At 42.8% G+C, this 23,172-nt stretch overlaps 1 protein-coding gene across 1 annotated transcript; it reads right to left on the bottom strand.

Moving 5' to 3' along the window:
* Positions 1 to 394: 394 nt before the first annotated feature.
* Positions 395 to 21,189, bottom strand: LRRC66 (leucine rich repeat containing 66). Its single transcript, XM_083168514.1, has 4 exons — positions 20,226 to 21,189; positions 15,902 to 16,071; positions 10,920 to 11,256; positions 395 to 7,399 (listed from the first exon to the last, which is right to left on the bottom strand). Exons 1-4 carry the CDS (start codon positions 20,653 to 20,655, stop codon positions 831 to 833), a joined length of 7,506 nt encoding a protein of 2,501 aa, XP_083024640.1. The 5' UTR covers positions 20,656 to 21,189; the 3' UTR covers positions 395 to 830.
* Positions 21,190 to 23,172: the final 1,983 nt, after the last annotated feature.

The raw sequence follows: 23,172 nt of genomic DNA, 5'->3' as shown, positions 1-23,172 counted from the left end.
AATTTTGGAGGCTAGTAGAGGGTCTTATTGTGCATGGAAGGGCATTCCATGGGGGGGGGGGGATTTAGAGATAAGTAATTAGATATATACATTAGTGCAGTATGGTTAATAACTTTATATGTGAGTAGAAGTATTTTAAATAAAATTTGGCAAAATACAGGCAACCAATGGAGGGACTGGCAGAGCTAGAATCAGCAGACAAATGCCTTGCTAGGAAGATCAGCTTAGCAGCAACATTCAAATTGGATTGCAGTGACGAGAGTCTGTTCTAGTAAGGAGATTAGTAACAAAACTATTGCAATAATCAATGCGGGACATAATGCGTGCATGTTGGATTTTAAGGAAAAGCTGACTTGCGGGTGGAGAGGCCCCACTAAATGCAGGAGGCTTGCCCACCCTTCTGGGGGGCCGAAAAGGGGACCCAATTTTCAGGACCCTCCCGGCTAATCCAGGAGGGTAGGTAAGTATGAGGAGACGTTGGTCATATATAATAAATGGTCTGGCACAAATGTGTAACGTCTGTACCCTCGTAATGTCAATGGCATATGCCCCTTTTCTAAAGGCAGCTACATTATACTACTTAGCATTCGCAGTGCAAATCACTAAAGCACTTGATATTACAATGCAGTACAGCTCCCCTGAACACACCCATTCACTCCCCATACTTATAATTGCAAAATATACTTTATTTCAGGCCCTAGCCATCAATTAGGTTTATACATATATCACACAAAACTAACAGCATATAATCCTATATACAACTCAGACTAACAGCAATAATCCAATATATTGTACATTTCACATTTTGGAAAATGGAGTTAGCTGATAAATTACAATTTTTTTTCAGTTTTCAGGGACGCAGAAAATGCATCAATAACTTTTTTCCTTTTTACAAAGTGACTTCCTGTATTGTCTGACATAGCGTCTTCTCTAGCGTATGCCCCTTTTTGCATCCCGACCTGCGGTGGTTTAGAGGAGTCATTGCTTTGTACATTAAAATCTATGAAATTTCCATCAGTGCTTGTTTCTCCAAAATCCGGCAGTAAATAGCTTTTGCTCTCATTAAAATAATACATTGTCAATATTTTGGTGTCCAGAATGGGCTTTGTTATCCATTCTTGTTTGTACAGATCTAATGAAATAGCTTTTTTGGGCAAATATCCTTGCGACCCAGAAGGTACATTTATTTTTGGTCCGTGTTGCCCAGTGACACTGATTTCATCATGATTTGTTGTTGGGATGGTGACAACAGGAGTACCAGGTCTATATAAAGGGACACCACTCTGCATTTCTGTATTAGAACTTGACTGCGTGTCCATGACGGCCTCTTCATCATTAATGTCTATGTGTTCATAGTCATCTGATAATGAGTTGGACTTGCTGAAACTGAAGACTGATCCATCATCTGATAAAGTGTCATAGGAAATTTCTGCATCTTCCTTATCAGCGGTGTCTGGGTAATAGTTTGCATGATGCAACTGGTCTGTAAAGTCTGAAGCTATGTTTATGGGTTTTATTAAAGATATTACATGTCTTAGGTTCACTGTTGAACTTAATTTGTCGTCACTTGCCTGTACCACTGACGTTGTATTAGGTAAGTCAGAATTCCCTATGTCATAAAAACTTTGATAGCCTTCTCTATTGAGCTTGGGCCTTCTGAGAGCATCTAAGTCATTATTTCCAACATCTGTTTTGTTAAACTGATTTTCTGATTGTCCTTGAGTTAAAGTTGTGTCTTGATCTTGATTATGAATCCAATTCTGTATATTTTCCATTCTGTTATGTGGATATTTGGATTTGCTACTTAGATAAACATGGTTTGGCTTAGGACTGTCCAGAACATCAGTTTTTGTGTAGTCGGGTGCTAAGATATTAATGGGTTTTATTAGACCCATTACATGTTTAAGGCTCACTGTAGGGTTAATGTTTTCATTATCTGTCCATGTAAGTAGCTTTGTTGAAACTATGTTAGAATTGACTTTGGCATCCTCATCGAGAGCATCATTTGACTCTTCATCAGATGAACTGTCATCATATAATATCTGGTCAGCTTCTCTTTTGGTCCCGGGCCTGTTTAGGGTATCGGAATATTTATCACCAACATTTATACTGTTTAAATGATTTTGTGCCTGGTCTTCAGTTAATCCGGTCTCTTCATCGCGAAAATTAGATGAAGGATCTATATTCTTCATTCCAATATCTGGATACCTAGATGTACTGATTTGGATAAACTGGTTAGGACTCTTTGGCTCATCAGTCATTCTTGTGTCTGGAGCTATGATATTAATGGGTCTTATTAAAGTCATTATATTTTTAAGGTTCACTTTAGGACTAATGATTTCGTCACCCGTCAATGTAAGAAGCTTTGTTTCAAGTGAGTCAAAATTCTCCTCAGCATCTTCAACAACATCAGTTGACTCCTCATCAGATGAACTGGTTGCAAAAAATAGCTTGGCATCTTCTCTGTTGGACTTGGGACTGCTGAGAGTTTTTGAAAAATGATTTCCAACATTTTTACTAAGTAATTGATTTTCTGTTTGTTCCTCAGTTAATCTGGTGTCTTGATCATGATTACGGGGCCAATTATCTATATTTTCCATACTGCTACCTGGATACCTAGATATACTGCCAAAGGAAAAATGGTTTGGACTTTTCTTTGGTGCATTGGTTATTCTAGAGTCTGGAGCGAAGATATTAATGGGTTTTATTAGAGCCATTACCTGTTTAAGGCTCACTTTAGGACTATTGTTTTCATCACCTGCATGTGTCATTAGCTTTGTTTCACGTAATTCAGAATTCACCTTAGCATCCTCATCAAAATCACTGGACTCGTCACTAGAGGAACTGTGGCCATACAATATCTGATCAGTTTCTCTATTAGACTTCGGCCCGCTGAGGGCATCTGAGTAATTATTCCCAACGTTTGTATTGTTTACATTTTCTGACTGCTCTTTACTTAATCTGGTGTCTTCATTGTGCTGATGAGATAAAATATTTACATTTTCCATCCTGTTATCTGGGTATCTGGATATACTGCTTTGGAAAAACTGGTTAGGCATCTTTGGCACATCAGTAATTCTGGAGTCTGGGGCTGAGATATTGATAGGATTTATTAGAGCCATTACATATTTAAGGTTCACTGTAGGACTAATGGTTTCTTCTCCTGTATATTTAAGTATGTCAGAATTCACTCTGTCATCATCGGAAGCATCATGTGACACGTCATAGGATGAACTGTAATCATAAAGTATTTGGTCAGCTTCTCTTTTGGGCTCCTGTTTGTTGAGAGTATCTAAATAATTGTTGCCAAAATGTGCACTATGTACATCATTTTCTGCTTGTCCTTGAGTTAATCTGGTGTCTTGGTCATAATTTCGAGGCCAATTATCTATATTTTCCATTCTGGTATCTGGATTTCTTGATATGCTCCCTAGAGAAAACTGGCTAGGACTCTTGGGTAATTCAGTCATTCTTGGTTCTGGAGCTATGATATTAATGGGTTTTAATAAAGCCATTACATGTCTAAGGTTCACTGTAGGACTACTGTTTTCATTACCTGCCTGTGTCACTTGCTTTGTTTCAAGTAAGTTAGAATTAACCACAGCATCTTCCTCAAGATCACTGGAGTCGTCAGTAGAGGAACGCTGATCATAAAATATATGGTCAGCTTCTCTATTGCCAACATTTGTATTGTTTAAATTATTTTCTGACCGGTCTTCAGGTAATCTGGTGTCTTCATCGTGATGATGAGACAAAGTATCTATATTTTGCATTCTATTATCTGGATATCTAGATACACTGCTTTGAAAAAACTGGTTTGGACCCTTTGGCACATCAGTCGTTATGGAGTCTGGAGCTATGATATTAATGGGTTTTATAAGAGCCATTACATGCTTAAGGCTCACTGTAGGACCACTGTTTTCATCATCAGTCCACCTAAGTAGCTTTGTTGTAAGTATGTCAGAGTTTACACTGGCGTCTCTATCTATTGCATTATTTGATACCTCATCAGATGAACTGTCATCATCAAATAACTGGTCAGCTTCTTTTTTGGGCTCAGATCTGCTGAGAGTATCTAAATAATTGTTGCCATAATGTGAACTATGTAAACTATTTTCTATTTGCCCTTCAGTTGATCTGGTGTTCTGATCATGATTATTTGTCCAACTATCCTTTCTTGATATACCACCTAGTAAAAACTGGCTAGGACTCTTGGACACGTCAGTCATTCTGGAATCTGGAGCTATGATGTTAATGGGTTTTAATAAAGCCATTACATGTCTAAGGTTCACTGTAGGACTAATGTTTTCATCATCTGTCCGTGTCACTTGCTTTGTTTCAAGTAAGTTAGAATTCACCACAGCATCTTCCCCAAGATCACTGGACTCGTCACTAGAGGAACTTTGATCATAAAATATATGGTCAGCTTCTCTATTGCCAACATTTGTATTGTTTAAATGATCTTTTGACTGGTCTTCAGGTAATCTGGTGTCTTCATCGTGATGATGGGACAAAGTATCTATATTTTCCATTCTATTATCTGGATATCTAGATACACTGCTTTGGAAAAACTGGTTTGGACCCTTTGGCACATCAGTCGTTATGGAGTCTGGAGCTATGACATTAATGGGTTTTATAAGAGCCATTACATGCTTGAGGCTCACTGTAGGACTACTGTTTTCATCATCAGTCCACCTAAGTAGCTTTGTTGTAAGTATGTCAGAATTTACTCTGGCGTCCCTATCTAGTGCATTATTTGATACCTCATCAGATGAACTGTCATCATCAAATAACTGGTCAGCTTCTCTTTTGTGCTCGGATCTGCTGAGAGTATCTAAATAATTGTTGCCATAATGTGTACTATGTAAACTATTTTCTATTTGCCCTTCAGTTGATCTGGTGTTTTGATCATGATTATTTGGCCAATTATACTTTCTGCTATGCGGCTTTCTTGATATACCACCTCGTAAAAACTGGCTAGGACTCTTGGACACCTCAGTCATTCTGGAATCTGGAGCTATGATGTTAATGGGTTTTAATAAAGCCATTACATGTCTAAGGTTCACTGTATGACTAATGTTTTCATCACCTGCCCGTGTCACTTGCTTTGTTTGAAGTAAGTTAGAATTCACAACAGCATTTTCCTCAAGATCACTGGACTCGTCACTAGAGGAACTTTGGTCATAAATCATTTGGACATTTTCTCTTCTGGGCATGGGGCTGCTTAGGGTATCTAAATAATTATTGCGAACATTTGTACTGTGTAGATAATTTTCTGCTTGTCCTTCACTTAATCTGGGATCTTGATCATGATTACGAGGCCAATTATCTATGTTTTCCATTCTGTTATCTGGATACCTATGTATACTGCCTAGGGGAAACTGGTTAGGGTTGTTTGGCAGGTCAGTCATTTTGAAATCTGGAGCTATGATATGAATGGGTTTTATTAGAGCCATGTTATGTTTAAGGTTCACTTTAGAACTAATGTCAACATTGCTTTCCCGTTCTACTAGCTTTGTTCTAAGTAAATCAGTATTCAGTTTGGTATCCTCCTCAAGTGCATTATTCCACTCCTCATCAGATGAACGGTGGTCAGGAAAAGTCTGGTCAGCTTCCACACTGGGCCTGGGTCTGCTGAGGCTATCTGAATGATTCTTTCTAAACTTTGTGCTATGATTTTTTGTTTGTCCTTCAGTTAATGTGGTGTCTTGATCATAATGTTGAGGGAACTGATTGATATTTTCCATTCTGTTATCTGGATACCTAGCTGTAGTAGTTTGGAGAAAACGGTTCTGTTCAGGACTCTTGGGAGCAGGTGTCATTGTGGAATCTGGAGCTATGATATTAATGGGTTTTATTAGAGCCATTACATGTTTAAGGTTCGCTGCAGGACTAATGTTTTCATCACATTTCGTTGTCATTAGATTTGTTCTAAGTATGCCAGATATCATTTGGGCATCCTCGTCAAGAGCATCATTCAACTCCTCATTGGATGAGCTGCTGTCATAATCTATCTGGGCAGTCTCACTATTGGTCCTGGGCCTGCCAAGGGTATCTGGATATTTATTATTAACATTTGTGCCGTGTAACTGTTTTTCTAGTTGTCCTTCAGTTAGCCTGGTGTCTTGATCGTAATTATGAGGCCAACTCCGTATATTTTCAATTCTGTTGTGCTGATATTTAGATTTACTACTTGGGAATAACTGGTTTTGCTTAGGTCTGCTTAGTGCATCAGTAATTGGTGAGTCTGGCGCTATGATATTAATGGGCTTTATGAGAGACATGACCTGTTTAAGGTTTACTATAGGACTAATGTTTTCACTGCTTTCCCATTTCACTAACGTTCTTCTAAGAAATTCAGATTTCCTTGTAGCATCCTCATCGGAACTGTCATCCTCCTCAAAAACAAATTCATATGACCCGCTTTCTGATGAACTGGTGTCATCAAAATCCTGGGCTACTTCTCTCTCCATCCCTGGGTAGCTGGCGATATCTGAGTAACTTTCAAAATTTGTATTATTTAACTGATCTTCCCCTGGTCCTTCATCTTGTTCAATGTCTTTATCATGATGATGATGATGATGAGAGGAATCCTCAAAATTTTCCTTGCTGTTATTGTGATGTTTAGCGAGAGTGCTTGGCAAAAACTGCTTACGCGTAGGACTCTTGACTATTTCAGTGATTGTAGTGTCTGGAGCTATAACATTAATGGGTTTTATTAGAGACATTAAATATTTCAGGTTCACTTTAGGACTAGATGTTGCATTGCTTGCCCATCTTACTGTCTTTCTTTCAGGCACACTGTAATACACTGAGTCATAGGAATGTGGATGATCCTCTTCGATACCTTCGTTTATGTAATGTCTCTGCTCCAGCATTTCACTACGTGTGGGGGCTTGGACCTCTATAACACATTGCTGATTGTTACCATTACTTTGCAGATCATTTCTCCGGCTTAGCACAGTGCCAGCATGTTCCTCTGTAAATCCTTCATTTTCATACACCTCATCTGAATTATTTTCTTCCTTGTCTTTTGACTTGCATTGTTTTCGCCATAACGTTTCAATGTATGGTCTGAGGAACACACCCAGACAAAAGGCACACAAGAATGTGATAATGACTGAAAGGGAAACTGCAAGAGCAAAGTTTTGTTCTGTCTGCATTCGGGAATTTAGCAGTTGCACATCTCGTGGGTTCCGGATTAAAGTTTTTGCGTTTCTTTGTACGTGAACTTGATAGGCAATCCTTTCCACGTCAGCAACACATATATACAGTCCTTCATCAGCATGATTTGGATGGGTAAGAATTAAGTCATTTATCCTATCAATTTCATGACTCTGAACTTGGGGCTTGTCCAAGATTATTCCACGTGGTGTCCACCAGAATACTTTGGTAATGCCTAGAAACACGAAAAAACAGTTATTGGCTCATATAACTTAACTCCCACACAGTAGACTAAAGGAATGGCAGGGTGCGCATCCATAGCAGTGTACAGCATCAAAACTTAATTTAAATGACCTATATGTTGAATATTTAGTATGGACATAACTTCTGTGATACTATTTTCCGTTATCAACTCCCATAAGTAAAGTCAACTTTGTAGTTTGTTTTCAACGGAAATGAGCTAAGTGCTCAATAAAATATCAGCATTTCAATAAGTAGGAAAAATGATTGTCAATTTCTACATTTGATGCTTTGTGGAGCTCTAACATGGTAACACTAAGGTGGACTTTTACTAAGATGGGAGTACTGTTTTACATGGGATGTTGCTATGGGCAACCAACCAGATCCTGTCTATTATCTTCTAGAGGGTGCTAAATAAATAGGAAGTAGATTCTGATTGGTTGCCCATAGCAACATCCCATGAGCAAAAGATCACCCATTTTAGTAAATTTCCCCCTTATGCTGGGTACACACCAGGACGATGCACATCGTGAGCGGGTCATAAGACGATCGTACGACCCGCTCACGATGTAGTGGAGCCTACGACTCGCTCAGGAGATGCATTCGATCTCATCCCGATCCAATCGCGACCCGTAACCACTAATATGGTCGTTTTTCAGATCCTGCTGCAGGTAGGTTCTGAGAAACGACCTAATGACCCGCGGGGCCGCACATCGGATCGGATCAGAAATGCTTTGAAATCGGTTGAGATTGTATGTAAATTGGCTCATTTTGGGCCAAATTGTTCTGGTGTGTACCCCACATTAGACTGCATTCTATCATTTATCGTGCTACTTTGCTAGAGACAACACCTGTCTTCTTTAGAGAATTTGAAATACCTTATTAAATCAGTTGGGATAAGCAGATATGGATGATGGCATGGGATTTGATGGCCATTAATGTCAGCACATGTTTAAATTATTATATAAACAAGATTCTTGGTATAACAGCGCACTAAGATCTCCCGCTTAGTATCCACTAAGGAGTTAGTGGTAACCAAGGGCAGATCCAGCCAAAGAAGAATCGTGTAAGGCTGGATCTCTGCTGGGTTACCACCAACCCTTTTTGTTGTGCACATTTAAATGAGGTCTGTAGCCCAATCTCCAGCCTATTATGTGTGCTTCAAAAATATTCTTTCAAAGCTTTTCTATTGAATTTATTAGGAGCTGGAATCCACCACCACAATTTACCACCGATATACACAAGATTTGTACATAAAGGGCCTGATTCAGACCTGTTCTCAGCCTAGCAAACAGGTAAACGCCGCCCTGCCGAAACGCCCATAAACACCTACCCGCCGAACACCCTTGACCTCACAGCTCCTGCCCCAAGTAGGCATCGACACACCTGTGTCCGCAGGGGGGAAAAAATGCGGATTCCTCCAAAGGGCAACTCTATACTTGAAAACTTCGACAACAACATGAGGGCTTGATTCCAGTGGGAACATTTACTAAAGCTTCTAAAAATGTATTGCACCCTAGAAAATGAGAGAGAGAATCTGATTTGTTGCTATGGGCAACATCTATTCTTTTCATTTTTAGAACTTTTTGTAAATTTACCCCCAGGAGTTCCAGAAAACAATCCAACCGGACGTGGGATATGCTTGATTAAGGTTTATTTTATGTACACGTTTTTAATCTTGCGTTTTACTTGAAATAAACTCTTATTACTTTGGTACTTTAATAAAGAAAAATTCGGTACTCTTTACCTAGAAGGGCGCCCATCGTGGGCATCGCATGTGCATCGCATGCCATTATAATGGCATGCGATGCGACCGATGCGATGCCCGCGATTTTACATAGGGAACAATGTTAAATGGGCCACAGACCCCAAATAGCCACCCTGGGCCCCCCCAATTGTTAACGCCACCCCAGATCAACATGAACCCAAAGCGTGGCGAGCGCAGCGAGCCCGCAAAGGGCGGCGGTACGCGTCCCCACGCGTACCGCCCCCACTATCCACGTCGGCGTGGAGTTGAGAATAGAGAATGGAGTTGAGAATGGCGTAGTGCCCCCACTATCCACGTCGGCGTGGAGTTGAGAATAGATAGTGTTGCGAGCACAGCGAGCCACCGAGCCCGAAGCGTGGCGAGCGGACGCGGATACCTTCACAGGTATACGCGTCCCTTTGCGGGTTTCACAGGTATCCGCGTCCCCTCGCAGGGCTCGCTGCGCTCGCCACGCTTCGGGCTCGGTGGCTCGCTGCGCTCGCCACACTATATATTCTCAACTCCACGCCGACGTGTATAGTAGGGGGTATGAAAAGGTCGGAAGGACGCGTACCGCCGCCGCTCGCCACTCTTCGGGTTCACGTTGATCGTGGGGTGACGTTAACAATTGGGGGGGCACAGGGTGGCTATTTGGGGTCTGTGGGCCATTTAACATTGTTCCCAATGTTAAATCGGCTCAATTGACCCATTTAACATTGTTCCCTATGTAAAATCGCGGTAATCGCGTCGATCGCATCGCAGCCCATTTTTTGGTCGCATGCGATTTTTTGGTCGCATGCGATGCGACCGACGCATTTTTTTTACTTGCGATGCCCATGATGAAAATCGTGGGCGCCCTTCTAGGTAAAGAGTACCAAAAATTCTATTAAAAAAAAACAAAAACAAAAAAACCTTATTACCGGATTGCGAGGATTATTGTGGTGGATTGTTATTTCAGAGTAACATTCCAGCTCCAAATAATACTCAAAACATGCAGTATTTCAATGTGATGCCAAGGGGTGCCGGACGGGATCCCGACAGTCATTTACCCGACGTCGGGATCCTGACTGTCAAAACGCTGACAGACGGGTGCCCGACGGCCACCCGCTATTTTCCCTCATGGGGGTCCATGACCCCCATAGAGGGAGAATAGAATAGGTGGCGACCATAGCGAGCCACCGTGCCCGCAGTGTGGGGAGTGCAGCGAGCCCGCAAGGGGCTTTGTTGCGCTTACCATGCTGTCTGAGTCCGGGCAGTCGGGATCCCGACATCGGGCTAATGACTGTCTGGATCCCGACTGTCGGAACCCTATACCACACCCGATGCCAAGATCCATAAATAATATAATACACTCATCCAATCCGTGCAATACAGACAGTACTAAAAGACCGACACTCACTGTTGTGATGATGACGATAGAAGAAAGTTTTAACCAACATAATCCATTTCTGCCTTTGCCCTTTCAGTGCCAACATCGCTGTGAGAGATGCGCAAAATATCGGCTAAAAATGCCAGGGTCGTATTTAAGGAATATGAATCACTTAAGTTATTGCCGGCAAATGATCTGAAGTCAATTAACTGAAGTTTCGTTACATTTTGCACCCCCAAAAAAACGGTCGCTGTTAGCGGATAAGACAAAATCGGCTTAGTCAAAATCACACTGCCTCCCGCACATGTATGCACCCTTTAAATCTAGCCTTTCTTTCTGTATTTCATGGATTGGGTGAGTAGATAGACAGATGGATTCTTCAGATAAGATAATACCTACCACGTCTGTCTGAGGTGTCACAGCGCAGAGAAGTCCTTTCTCCTGCTGTGATTACAAGACTCCTGGCATAGATAGACTTGTGCACATCTGCGTGGCAGGACTCCAGGAAATGCTCTGTAGAAAGTAGGTGATGTCCTGCTCTGGAGGGAGGTGTGCTGCATGTAATATTCCACACTTTCGTTGCACCCATGGATGAGAGTAAATGTTTCAGCGGCAGAATTCTACAGTCACAAGCCCACAGATTGTCTGATAAATGGATGTCTGCTCTTAAAACATGGCTGTACAGGAAAACCAGTGGTGTAATGCTGACTAGTTCATTGCTACTGAGTCGCAAAATCTGTGGGAATACAAATAATTATGTATTAAATAATTGTCATCATATAAAGCATACCTCCCAACTGTCCCGTTAAACGTGGGAACGTCCTAGGCAGTTTAATAAACTATCCCAAAAAAAGAGAAATGCTCCAAAGAGCAAATACAAAGAGGTATCGGCCTTGTCATGACTGGTGGTAGAAGCTTCAGCACTTCTATCAGGTTGCTGATCTCCCACTATTTCCTCCTCCATCATCCTCCAAAAATGTGTTTTTATTTTATTTATTACTTTTATTTATTTTTCTTACTTTACACTGGACACAGCCTGTCACACTGGACACAGCCCCTGGACACTGCCCCTGGACACTGGACACAGCCCGTCACCCTTAACACAGCCCCTGGACAATGGACACAGCCTCTGGATACAGCTCTTGTACACTGGACACAGCACGTCACCCTGGACACAGCCCCTGGACAATGGACACAGCCTCTGGACACAGCTCTTGTACACTGGACACAGCCGTCACACTGGACACAGCCCCTGGACAATGGACACAGCCGTCACACTGGACACAGCCTCTGGACACAGCTCCTGTACACTGGACATTGCCTTCACACTGGACACTGCCCCTGGACACTGGACACAGCCCGTCACCCTGGACACAGCCCCTGGACAATGGACACAGCCCGTTACCCTGGACACAGCCCCTGGACAATGGACACAGCCCGTTACCCTGGACACAGCCCCTGGACACGGCCCCTGGACAATGGACACAGCCTCTGGACACCGCCCCGGGACACAGCTCCTGTACACTGGACACAGCCGTCACACTGGACACTGCCCCTGGACACAGCCCCTGGACACTGGACACAGCTCCTGTACACAGCTCCTGTATACTGGACACAACCCCTGTACACTGGACACAACCCCTGTACACAGCCCCTGTACACTGGACACAGCCCCTGTCACACTGGACACTGGATATATGTAGTCACACTGGACAATGGATATATGTCACACTGGACACTGGATATATGTCGTCACACTGGACACTGGATATATGTCATCCCACTGGACACTGGATATATGTGGTCACACTGGACAATAGATATATATCACGCTGGACACAGGATATATGCCGGCACACATTACATGTCACACTGGACACAGGATATATGTTGTGACTTGTGACACTGGACACAGGATATATTGTCATCACACTGGACACTGGATAGATGTCGTCACACTGGACACAGGATATATGTCATCACACTGGACACTGGATATATGTCATCACACTGGACACTGGATATATGTCGTCACACTGGACAATGGATATATGTCACGCTGGACACAGGATATATGCCGGCACACATTACATGTCACACTGGACACAGCCCCTGTCACACTGGACACTGGATATATGTAGTCACACTGGACAATGGATATATGTCACACTGGACACTGGATATATGTTGTCACACCGGACACTGGATATATGTCATCCCACTGGACACAGAATATATGTCGTCACACTGGACACAGGATATATGTCGTCACACTGGACACTGGATATATGTAATCACACTGGACACTGGATATATGTCGTCACACTGGACAATGGATATATGTCACGCTGGACACAGGATATATGCCGACACACATTACATGTCACACTGGACACTGGATATATGTCGTCACAGTGGACACAGGATATATGTCGTCACACTGGACACAGGGTATATGTCGTCACACTGGACACTGGATATATGTCGTCACACTGGACACTGGATATATGTCGTCACACTGGACAATAGATATATATCACGCTGGACACAGGATATATGCCCGCACACATTACATGTCACACTGGACACAGGATATATTGTCGTCACACTGGACACTGGATAGATGTCGTCACACTGGACACAGGATATATGTAGTCACACTGGACACAGCATATGTCGTCACACAGGACAGGACACAGTATATATGTCGTGAGTAACTCGTGACACTGGACAATGGATAAGATATAGGCCATCACACTGGACACAGCCCCTTGTATTACTGCAGCCCCTGTACACAGTGTACTACTCAGCAGCACTGCAGCCCCTGCGTGTGAGCACTGCAGCACTGAGTTAGTTAGTTAAATCACAAAAAACACAGGGTTCAGGGCTAAATAAATCACAACACAGGGCTTAGGGCTAAATAAATCACAACAGGGCACGGGCCACAGGACAGCCCCTGGACAGTGGACACTGCAGCCCCTGCGTGTGAGCACTGCAGCACCTAGTTAGTTAAATCAGACTACAGGGCTCAGGCCTATAAACAGTCACTGACTCTCAAGTCTACAACACAGGGCAGTGAGGGCACAGGGCAGGTCACGGAGCACAGCACAGCACAGGGCAGTGAGGGCACAGGGCAGGTCACGGAGCACAGCACAGCACAGGGCAGTGAGGGCCCAGGGCAGGTCACGGAGCACAGCACAGCACAGGGCAGTGAGGGCACAGGGCAGGTCACGGAGCACAGCACAGGGCAGTGAGGGCACAGGGCAGGTCACGGAGCACAGCACAGGGCAGTGAGGGCACAGGGCAGTGAGGGCACAGAGCAGGTCACGGAGCACAGCACAGCACAGGGCAGTGAGGGCACAGGGCAGGTCACGGAGCACAGCACAGGGCAGTGAGGGCACAGGGCAGGTCACAGAGCACAGCACGGAGCACATGGCACAGAGCACAGCACGGAGCACACGGAGCTTCCCAACCACCCTCTTCCCTCTCCAAGATTGGAGTGAAGATGGCGGGGTGCGCGTGCGTCTTTTATAAGATCCCGCTCCCGCGAGAATCCGACAGCGTGATGATGACGTTCGGCCTCGTTATTGGTCCGGAATTCAGGCGGGAACTCCCGAGCCGGCTCGGATCTGGCCCGGATCCCCGATATTCGGATCTGTCAGATCTCGGGGATCCGGACCCGCTCATCTCTAGTGTATTCTATTGTTAACTTCACATCTTTACAGGATACTTCCCTACACATGGAAGAGAACATTCGGAACCCACAAGAAACAGGAGCGGATGCCCACGTTTCCATCACTATTGGCTGGCCCCGTACTCTATGCCGAGCAGCAGTGTCAGAGTGCTTCCTCTAACTTTTCCCCCTGATGGACAGGCCCTGAAAAGTGGAACTTTCCTCCTCAAAGCAGGACGATTGGGGGTATGATACCTGTATAGTGGCCTGCAAAATACGTTTTTGTTTTTTTTAATTTTCCCTTTAACACACTTTCTTTGGACAGAACCATGCACAGATCTCACTGATCTGTGCATGGTTCTGTCAAACTCAGCCTGGTCTATTTGTTTTGCAATTTTTGGTAACATTTACCAAAAATTGCACCCTATTACATTTAAGAGGTGTATACTTTATAATGGGATAACATCTGGATGTGAATTGAAGTGTGACAAAAAATCAGCAGGTCAAAATGTGCAAATTTAGCTGCAAAAAGTGTGCAATTCGCATCCTATTACATGTGTAATTCTGAACACTTGCAAATTCGTCAGTTTTTGACCAAAAATCGTACATCTAAAAATCACCACACCCTATTACTAGTGGCCTAGCGACTCCTGATTGGCCACTAGTCACCGCTAGTCGGCCAATAACGGTATTCTGGAGGAGGAGCCGCAGGATGTAAACACAGACATCCTGCGGTTAGTACTGGTGTCGGGTTGTCCTTTTTGTTTTGCCAAGACCGTTGGATACCTACTTGGAACGAAGAGGACTTGATCTATTCCTGGAGGACCCTGGTAAGTATGGATTACTTCCACAGGTACCCATATGGATTTCTTCAGGACCATCAGACGGACGCACCGATACCGCACCTAGGTAGGTAAGTATCTGTATGTGTGTGCTCTGGGTGTAATAAAGTTTTATTTTAATTGTGTGTCAGTGTGTTTATTTCACTATTTGTATTGCTGTGGAACTACAAGTTCCAGCAGGCCCTTTAATCCCTCGCATGCTGGGACTTGTGGTTTCCAAGTCCCTGCATGCGGGGGAGGCTTGCTTGGACTCATAGTTCCAGATCAATATACAATAGATTATTCTTTCTTTTACACATTTGTCAGCCTGGTACCAACATGTAAATTGTGGAGGGGGGACCCCTTCATTGGGCCTGGAGCTGGTTATGGCCGTGGGGGGGACCCCACGCCGTTTCTCTTTTTATTATTTAATTTTCTTTTTTTTTTGACTGATCTGTGCAAGCTTCTGCAAAATATGCCTGGAAAATGAAGTGTATTTTCCAGCCGTATCCTGCTAATTACCTTCCGTATATTATATACGGCCGTTTAGTAAATTAGGAATCACCAGTCTTTTGAATGGTGATTCCTATTCTTATTCTTTTAATGGCGTATACATTCGTATTCATAAATATGAATCTGCCAGAAATATGAATTGCCGTATTTTCGGCATAGTAAATGCCAAAAAGACCAATGCACATAAAATAGGCATATTTTTTTTATACAAATACGCATATTTTATGCGTATTTAGCTTAGTAAATTTCCCCCAATGAGTCCGATCTACACATAGGAAAACAAACTTGATTGCTGTGAAGTTACTTTTTGTAGTTTTCATAGTGTATGAAGCTTAATAATAACTTGAAATATAATGACACACAAATCGAATCACCTGGAGATTCCGGAGGTCTCTGAAGGCTTCTTGGTGTATTGTCCTGATTCTATTGTTGCGCAGATCTATTGTCTGAAGCTGTGTACAGTCTGTAAAGTCATCCCGCTGTATTTCCAGAATTCCGTTGCCCAATAAACTAAGTGTTTGCAGAGATGTCAGAGTCCCCATTCCTTAGATGGAAGGGAAGGTGTTAGTAAAAATAACATACACTTATTTCCTTTATCTGTGCTAAATGCTGTGTACATTTGATTTCTTGACAATGTATTTTATCTATTTTATTTCTTGTGAAAAACATTTTCAACAATCGGTAATGTCATCCAAGCAATTGGCTATGTCCAGAACAATGGCTCCACTAGGTGGCACTGTTTTATTAATGTTTATTCATTTATCTTTGCTTTGGGAAAAATCTTAGTGTAATAAAATAAAATATGGTTCTTTAAATGTAATAAAATGCCATGCTATATATTGGGAAATTATGGAGGGATGCAGTTGAAATCCCAGCAGTCGAAATCCCGACGCCGGAATCCCGACCGCCGAAATCCTGGCACTTTGTCCCTCTGTGGGTGTCCACGGCACCCACAGAGGGAGAATAAATCAGAATGTACTTCTGATGTATTTAGCAACTTCTAGAAGATAATAGAATCTGATTGGTTGCCCATAGCAAAATTGCAGCCATTTAACACATTTTAAGTGCCCTCTAATATACTTCTAAACTATTTTCTATGCTACTTTGTCATTTTTGGGGGTACAGCAGGGTTGCCGACTTTAAGAATCTCCTCTCCAGGAGAAGCCCTGAGAGGAGACCTTCAGCAGCAGTTCGGGGGACAGGGCTTGAGAGTGGCGTCATTAAGCCCCGCCCCCATGATGTAAAATAGCCAAATTCATGAATCTCGGTGGAGGGGGCGGGGCTAAAATGACGCGATTGTGACATTTTAGCTCCGCCCCTCCTCTGGGACCTGCGGATTGTGGCATTTAAATGCAGAGGTCGGGGGAAGACGGCCGCGATCGGGGGCGCAGTGGGGTCCCCCTGAATCCGGGAGGGTTGCCCACCTTTCCAGGGGGCCGATATTCGGGAGACTCCTGGCCATTCCCGAAGTGTAGGCAACCCTGGGGTACAGGCTAATTTCCTTATTTTAACCTGCACTTTTCACTGGTTGGGCATTTCGGGAGGGTAGGCAAGCCTGCTTTACCAGCGATAGCGGATACCGTATAATAATAATAATAACAATAATAATAATTTATAATACTTATAATTATTATTAATAATAATAATAATAATGAGAGATATTTTCTCCAAGAGGACTCAAAGTGCTTAACAAGTACCAAGCTGGTAAAGGAACATTGCAGAAAAATATATCTCTCTTAAAAAAAACAAAAAAACAATAGTGGGCACTAATGAAAACTGGCGCACTACCCATTCAACTAATAAATATTTGCTTTCCTTTTTCCAAAAATATCAAAAAATGACTAAAGCAGATGGCTGGGTGCCATGATTTTACAGCTTCCTATTCTCAAGTGTTTTCCAATATCTGCTTTGATTGTAGTTGAGAGTACACTATTACCCTACCTGCAGGACCGTATTTAGATGTGCTGCTGTGGGCTATATATCATGGCACTGACACGCTGTACTCTTGGGGATTCTCAGGATTCCGACAGTCATTAGCCTGATGTCGGAATCCCGATTGCACAGTGGGGGGAGCGCAATGAAGCCCTTTGCTGGGCTCGCTGCGCTCGCCACGTTGCGGGTACGGTGGCTCGCTGCACTCGCCACCTATTTTATTCTCCCGCTATGGGGGTCGTGGACCCCCACGAGGGCGCAGTCGGGATTCCGACGACGGAGTAATGACTGTCGGAATCCCACCTATCGGTGAGTCGTCCGGCACCCTGGGGGTCAGTAGTAATCAACACATCTAATTGTAGGCAGGACCACATGGCCTTGTGGAAAGTAGGAGGGGAAGGCACAGCCCACAACAATCTATGCGTTGCACATATATGACAACATGGTCTACAAGGAATATTATAATAAAAACTAATCTCCATTTAGATGCCTACATATCCTATTAAACTATTCTTCAGAGTCAATTTGATATGTAGAAATGTACCATAAACACATTCTTTGTTTGTAACCAAGGAAATGCCATAAACATGGCACTATACTCATTACTGGTTTACCGTTACCAATCAGAAACTCATGTTGCACTATACTGATTACTGGTTTACTGTTAAGGACCTCACATGGCACTATACTCATCACTAGATTACTGGTCGGGACCTCACATGGCACTATACTCATCACTAGATTACTGGTCGGGACCTCACATGGCAATATACTCATCATTAGGTTACTGAACAGGACCTCACGTGGCAATATACTCATCACTAGGTTACTGGTATGGACCTCACATGGCACTATACTCATCACTAGGTTACTGATCAGGACCTCACATGGCAATATACTCATCACTAGGTTACTGGTCAGGACCTCACATGGCACTATACTAATCATTAGGTTACTGGTCGGGACCTCACATGGCACTATACTCATGACTAGGTTACTGGTCGGGACCTCACATGGCACTATACTCATCACTAGATTACTGGTCGGGACCTCACATGGCACTATACTCATCATTAGGTTACTGTTCAGGACCTCACATGGCAATATACTCATCACTAGGTTACTGATCAGGACCTCAAATGGCACTATACTCATCACTAGGGTACTGGCCAGGACCTCACGTGGCACTATACTCATCACTAGGGTACTGGCCAGGACCTCACATGGCACTATACTCATCACTAGATTACTGGTCAGGACCTCACGTGGCACTATACTCATCACTAAGTTACTGATCAGGACCTCACGTGGCACTATACTCATCACTATGTTACTGATCAGGACTTCACATGGCACTATACTCATCACTATGTTACTGATCAGGACCTCACATGGCACTGTACTCATCACCTCACATGGCACTATACTCATCACTAGGTTACTGAACAGGACCTCACGTGGCACTATACTCATCACTAGATTACTGATCAGGACCTCACGTGGCACTATACTCATCATTATGTTACTGATCAGGACCTCACACGGCACTATACTCATCACTATGTTATTGATTTCACACGGCACTATACTCCTTACTATGTTATTGATCAGGACCTCATATGGCACTATACTCATCACTTGGTTACTGTTACTGTTACTGTTTCAGGAACTGAAATTACACTATACTCATCACTGGGTTATTGGTCAAAGCCTCGAGTGGCACTATACTCATCACTGAGTTACTGGTCAGGACCTTGCATGGCACTATACTCATCATTGGGTTATGGTCACAGTATAGAGAAGTCACACTCTAGTAAGCTCTCCACTCAGAGGCCTAGCATTTCCTCTAAACTGGACCCCCAAGACAAACCAGATTTGCCCCAGAGTCAGTGATGAACCCCCAGGCTGCAGTCCCAGTCTCAGACCTCCACGGATGCAGACCCAGCCAAGGCTGCTGGTGAGACCAGGGCCACTATGATCTTGCCACTGCAATAATCGGAATTTGTGCTGCTAAACCCTCAGCCTCCCAGCATGCACCAGGCCCTCAGTACCTCGTCTTGCTTGCCACCGTGACTCGTTATCCCCATTAGTGGGAGTGGGGATGTGAGGGAGAGCCTCCCTTAGCTGGCCCATACACACAGTCTACTATAAGGTCCACTTTATTATTATTTTTATCTTTATGTTTACTAATATAGTTAACCAGAAAATATACAGTAACAAGAATTGTGCTGCTTCAAAAATTGCAACAGACTCGAAGATAAACAGATAGCTTGGAAATAAAATGAATGTCAAATAAATAATTTTGTAATTATTTTGACTATAAATATCAAAAAAGTACAATAAGTACAAAAAATGAGCATAAAAAAAAGTCAACTTTAGTATAAGGTTTATATTTATACCCATTTACTGTACTTATTGGTGTTTAATAGCATAGTAGCCAAGAGATCTGCTATTTAATAGTTCTAAGTAGATAAGCTGCCTATTTCCATTCTGTTTCATTCAAAAAATACAGAAATATACACAATTACTTATGATACATAGTTAAGGGTAAAATTAATACAATGGGAACATGGAAAGTAGAGGTGGAATTACAGTACATTGAGGCAATGTCTGCGCTTAAACACAACGCTACTCATGAGTGACCAGAGTCCTCCTTGTGATGCAATGCCCCACCTCACCTCCCATAGTTGCCTTGTGTGTTTCTATGGTAGTACATACACCCCTGACTAAAGGATTAATGCACCTCATAATGCCATAGTATCTTACCTTTTGGAATACCGGTAAGTCTGTTTCTGTCAATCACAAGGGTCTGTAGAGAGTTCAGAACTGTGTATTTCTCACTCTGTTGACCATTCATGATCAGTGAAACCCTGAAGATCTGGTTATTACTGACATTTAGCGTTTCCAGGGAAGAGAACTTGTAGAGAACATTTAATTGCAATGAAGTCATCTTGTTATAACTGAGATTGATGTGTTTCATAGTCCTCAGTACCCTTAGTGGTAAACGGGGCCAGGGTGGCACATGTCTCTTCTCTAGAGGTAAAACATTTCCAAGAGTGGTGATCCCAATTGAAGTACAGTTCAGAGAGTGCATGTTGTCCCACCGACATCCAGAATAAGGAGAGTCAGGTTCCTGTCCTCTGAGACTTCCAGCGGCAAGAGAGGAGATCACCACAAACAGACAGAAGCTTCCCATGATGCCTTAAACTGAGCAAAGATGTAATAAGCGATAGATAGCAAATACAGGGGCCTAATTCAGGATGGATCGCTAATCAGAGAAATGGCAGTGGACTGGGGGAGAAAGTCACCACCAAAACAGAAATAAAAACTGTCCCGTGCAAGTGGATCGCTAACCACAATCCATTCATAACCACATCGAAGACACTTTGCCGTCTCTGCAAATGTAAGTAACTCTGAGGCTGCCACTGATCTGCGACTGAGACAGGCTGGAAGTGGCCAGCGCTGGACGCCACAGATACACCTCAAAAAGGCATGGGCACGCCTGCGTTTTCTCAAACACACCCTGAAAACAGCAGGTAAACACCCCCCAAAAGTTGTCTTCCTCTCAGTCAAACTGCAGCTTCATTGCGTTTACGATCCATACGAATTTTCCAGTCGCAATTTCCTATTCTCAATTTGCTAATTCTCTAACTAACGATCCATATAAATTAGACCCACATTCTGACACTACTTTACCTCAATGTACAACAATCAGTGTCTCTGCAGCTAATGCTCCAGAACAAATTAGACAACAATTAATATCCAACTGCAAAACAAAGGGGTTTGTATGCCTCAGGCGCACCAGTGATTTCAGCCTAGGTTGACACAAAATTGAACCCTCACCAGATGGATTCGTGAAATAGAGATAGCAAAAAAGTAGAATTGTGCAACCCTGGCGAAAAACACAACAAACTTACACAATATAGGTTCTGTCAATAATTTTCACTGCCAAGTCGCCCTAGAAACTTGGAAACAGAGAACAGACCATAGTGCAAATATTGCCATTCACAAAAACCAATTTATTGGTGTTTAGTTAAACTCACATGGAGCTGTATTTGGAGCACATGGAGCTCTGACTGCTGTTGGCTGAGGACGCGGCTACTGTACACCGCCGGCCGTGCGCTCGCCCATCACCTGTGCACACATCTTTTCAGGGTTCTTCTGAAACTTGGCTTCGATCTCAAAAAAGACCCTTATTACATGCTATCAAAAATACAGCTCCATGTGAGTTTAACTAAACACCAATAAATTGGTTTTTGTGAATGGCAATATTTGCACTATGGTCTGTTCTCTGTTTCCAATTTTCTAGGGCGACTTGGCAGTGAAAATTATTGACAGAACCTATATTGTGTAAGTTTGTTGTGTTTTTCGCCAGGGTTGCACAATTCTACTTTTTTGCTATCTCAATATCCAACTGCAGGCATGGACTAGCATCCACTACTGACAGGCAGGAGAGCCAAAGACTATTTGCAGTTTCATATAGATGTATAAGAATATAGCTATGAATAAGTGGTAAATTCATGTATGTGTCACAGTTACCAATTATCCCTGACTATGAGGGACAGTCCCATTGAAGCTATGTCTCAGTTGAGTAGAGTCAATATATAGCAGACAGATCATGTTTATTAGGTGTAGTGTCCTGTAGCTGTATACAGTGTCCCCCAAATATGTTGACAGTCACCCGTCCTTTCCAGCTGTGTCCCTGGTTATTTTTCATTGTGACAAATGCAATATCTATCTCCTCTTATTTGGTGTTAAAAGCTGGAGCTAATAAGTAATACCTGTGTGTTCTGTCTCCGTCCGCCTTTGGCATGCAGAACAGGAAATCCTGATCACTCACTTTTGGTCAGCCATCTTTCCTTTTTCCGATTCCCTGTAACTGGAGACCCAGTGGAAGGAGCCCTCACTTAAAGTAAAATACACAACAGCAAAGTGCGTCTCTACTGCCTGTACACAGTCCACTGCTCTGGGAGCATCAGAAATGATATAATACTGTATGTTCTGCCAGATACCATTTCAACTCCTGCGCATTTTATTACTGGACAAAGTCTACAGCACTAATTACTGAGAATACAAATAGTGAATGTGTAATCAAATGCATATTTTCAGACAATAAAATGTTCTAGTAGGCAATTATTAGCCAATATATCACTGAACTTAATAAGGTTGCATCCAACTCACTATTATACAGTACAAATGAGAAAGGGGAAATGAAAATGTATGCAAGAATATAATATTCTTGTAACCAACGACACTGTACCAGATTTGTTATGCCAATATGTCTGTATTTATGTTTTTAAAGTTTTATGTTTTGGAAACATCAATAAAAAATATTGAATAAAAAGATAAAAGAATATTATAAAGATAGAAGTAAATCTAAATTTGCTACAGTGGACTCCTCAGACATCTTTAAACTAATTAAATAATACACCCAGAGTTTTCCATGTTCTGCTTCAAGAGTCCCAAGTTCTAGATCAGGCATGTCCAACGTTGGCCCTCCAGATGTTTTGAAACTACACATCCCAGCATGCTTTGCAATAGTTTTAGCATTCTCTAATTGCAAAATTGTGGCAAATCATGCTGGGATGTGTAGTTTCACAACATCTGAAGGGCCAACATTGGACATGCCTGTTCTAGATCCAGAGGAATTTGAGCAGAGTACATATGTTGGGCCATATTTCTCCTGAAGTCATGAAGAGGATCCAGCTCACCA

Source organism: Crinia signifera, chromosome 1 (genome assembly GCF_055691185.1).
Source record: "Crinia signifera chromosome 1, ASM5569118v1, whole genome shotgun sequence".
Lineage (NCBI taxonomy): Eukaryota > Metazoa > Chordata > Amphibia > Anura > Myobatrachidae > Crinia > Crinia signifera.
Note: the sequence above shows the minus strand (reverse complement) of the source record. Positions and strands in the feature narration are given on the sequence as shown.

Bases quoted from the DNA above. Each gene is read 5' to 3' on its own strand.
- LRRC66 (XM_083168514.1), bottom strand. From the start codon at position 20,655: ATGGGAAGCTTCTGTCTGTTTGTGGTGATCTCCTCTCTTGCCGCTGGA. The intron at 16,072-20,225 runs GTAAGATACTAT...CTTCCATCTAAG, and splicing joins ACTTACCGGTATTCCAAAAG to GAATGGGGACTCTGACATCT. The intron at 11,257-15,901 runs GTGATTCGATTT...GTATTCCCACAG, and splicing joins GAGACCTCCGGAATCTCCAG to ATTTTGCGACTCAGTAGCAA.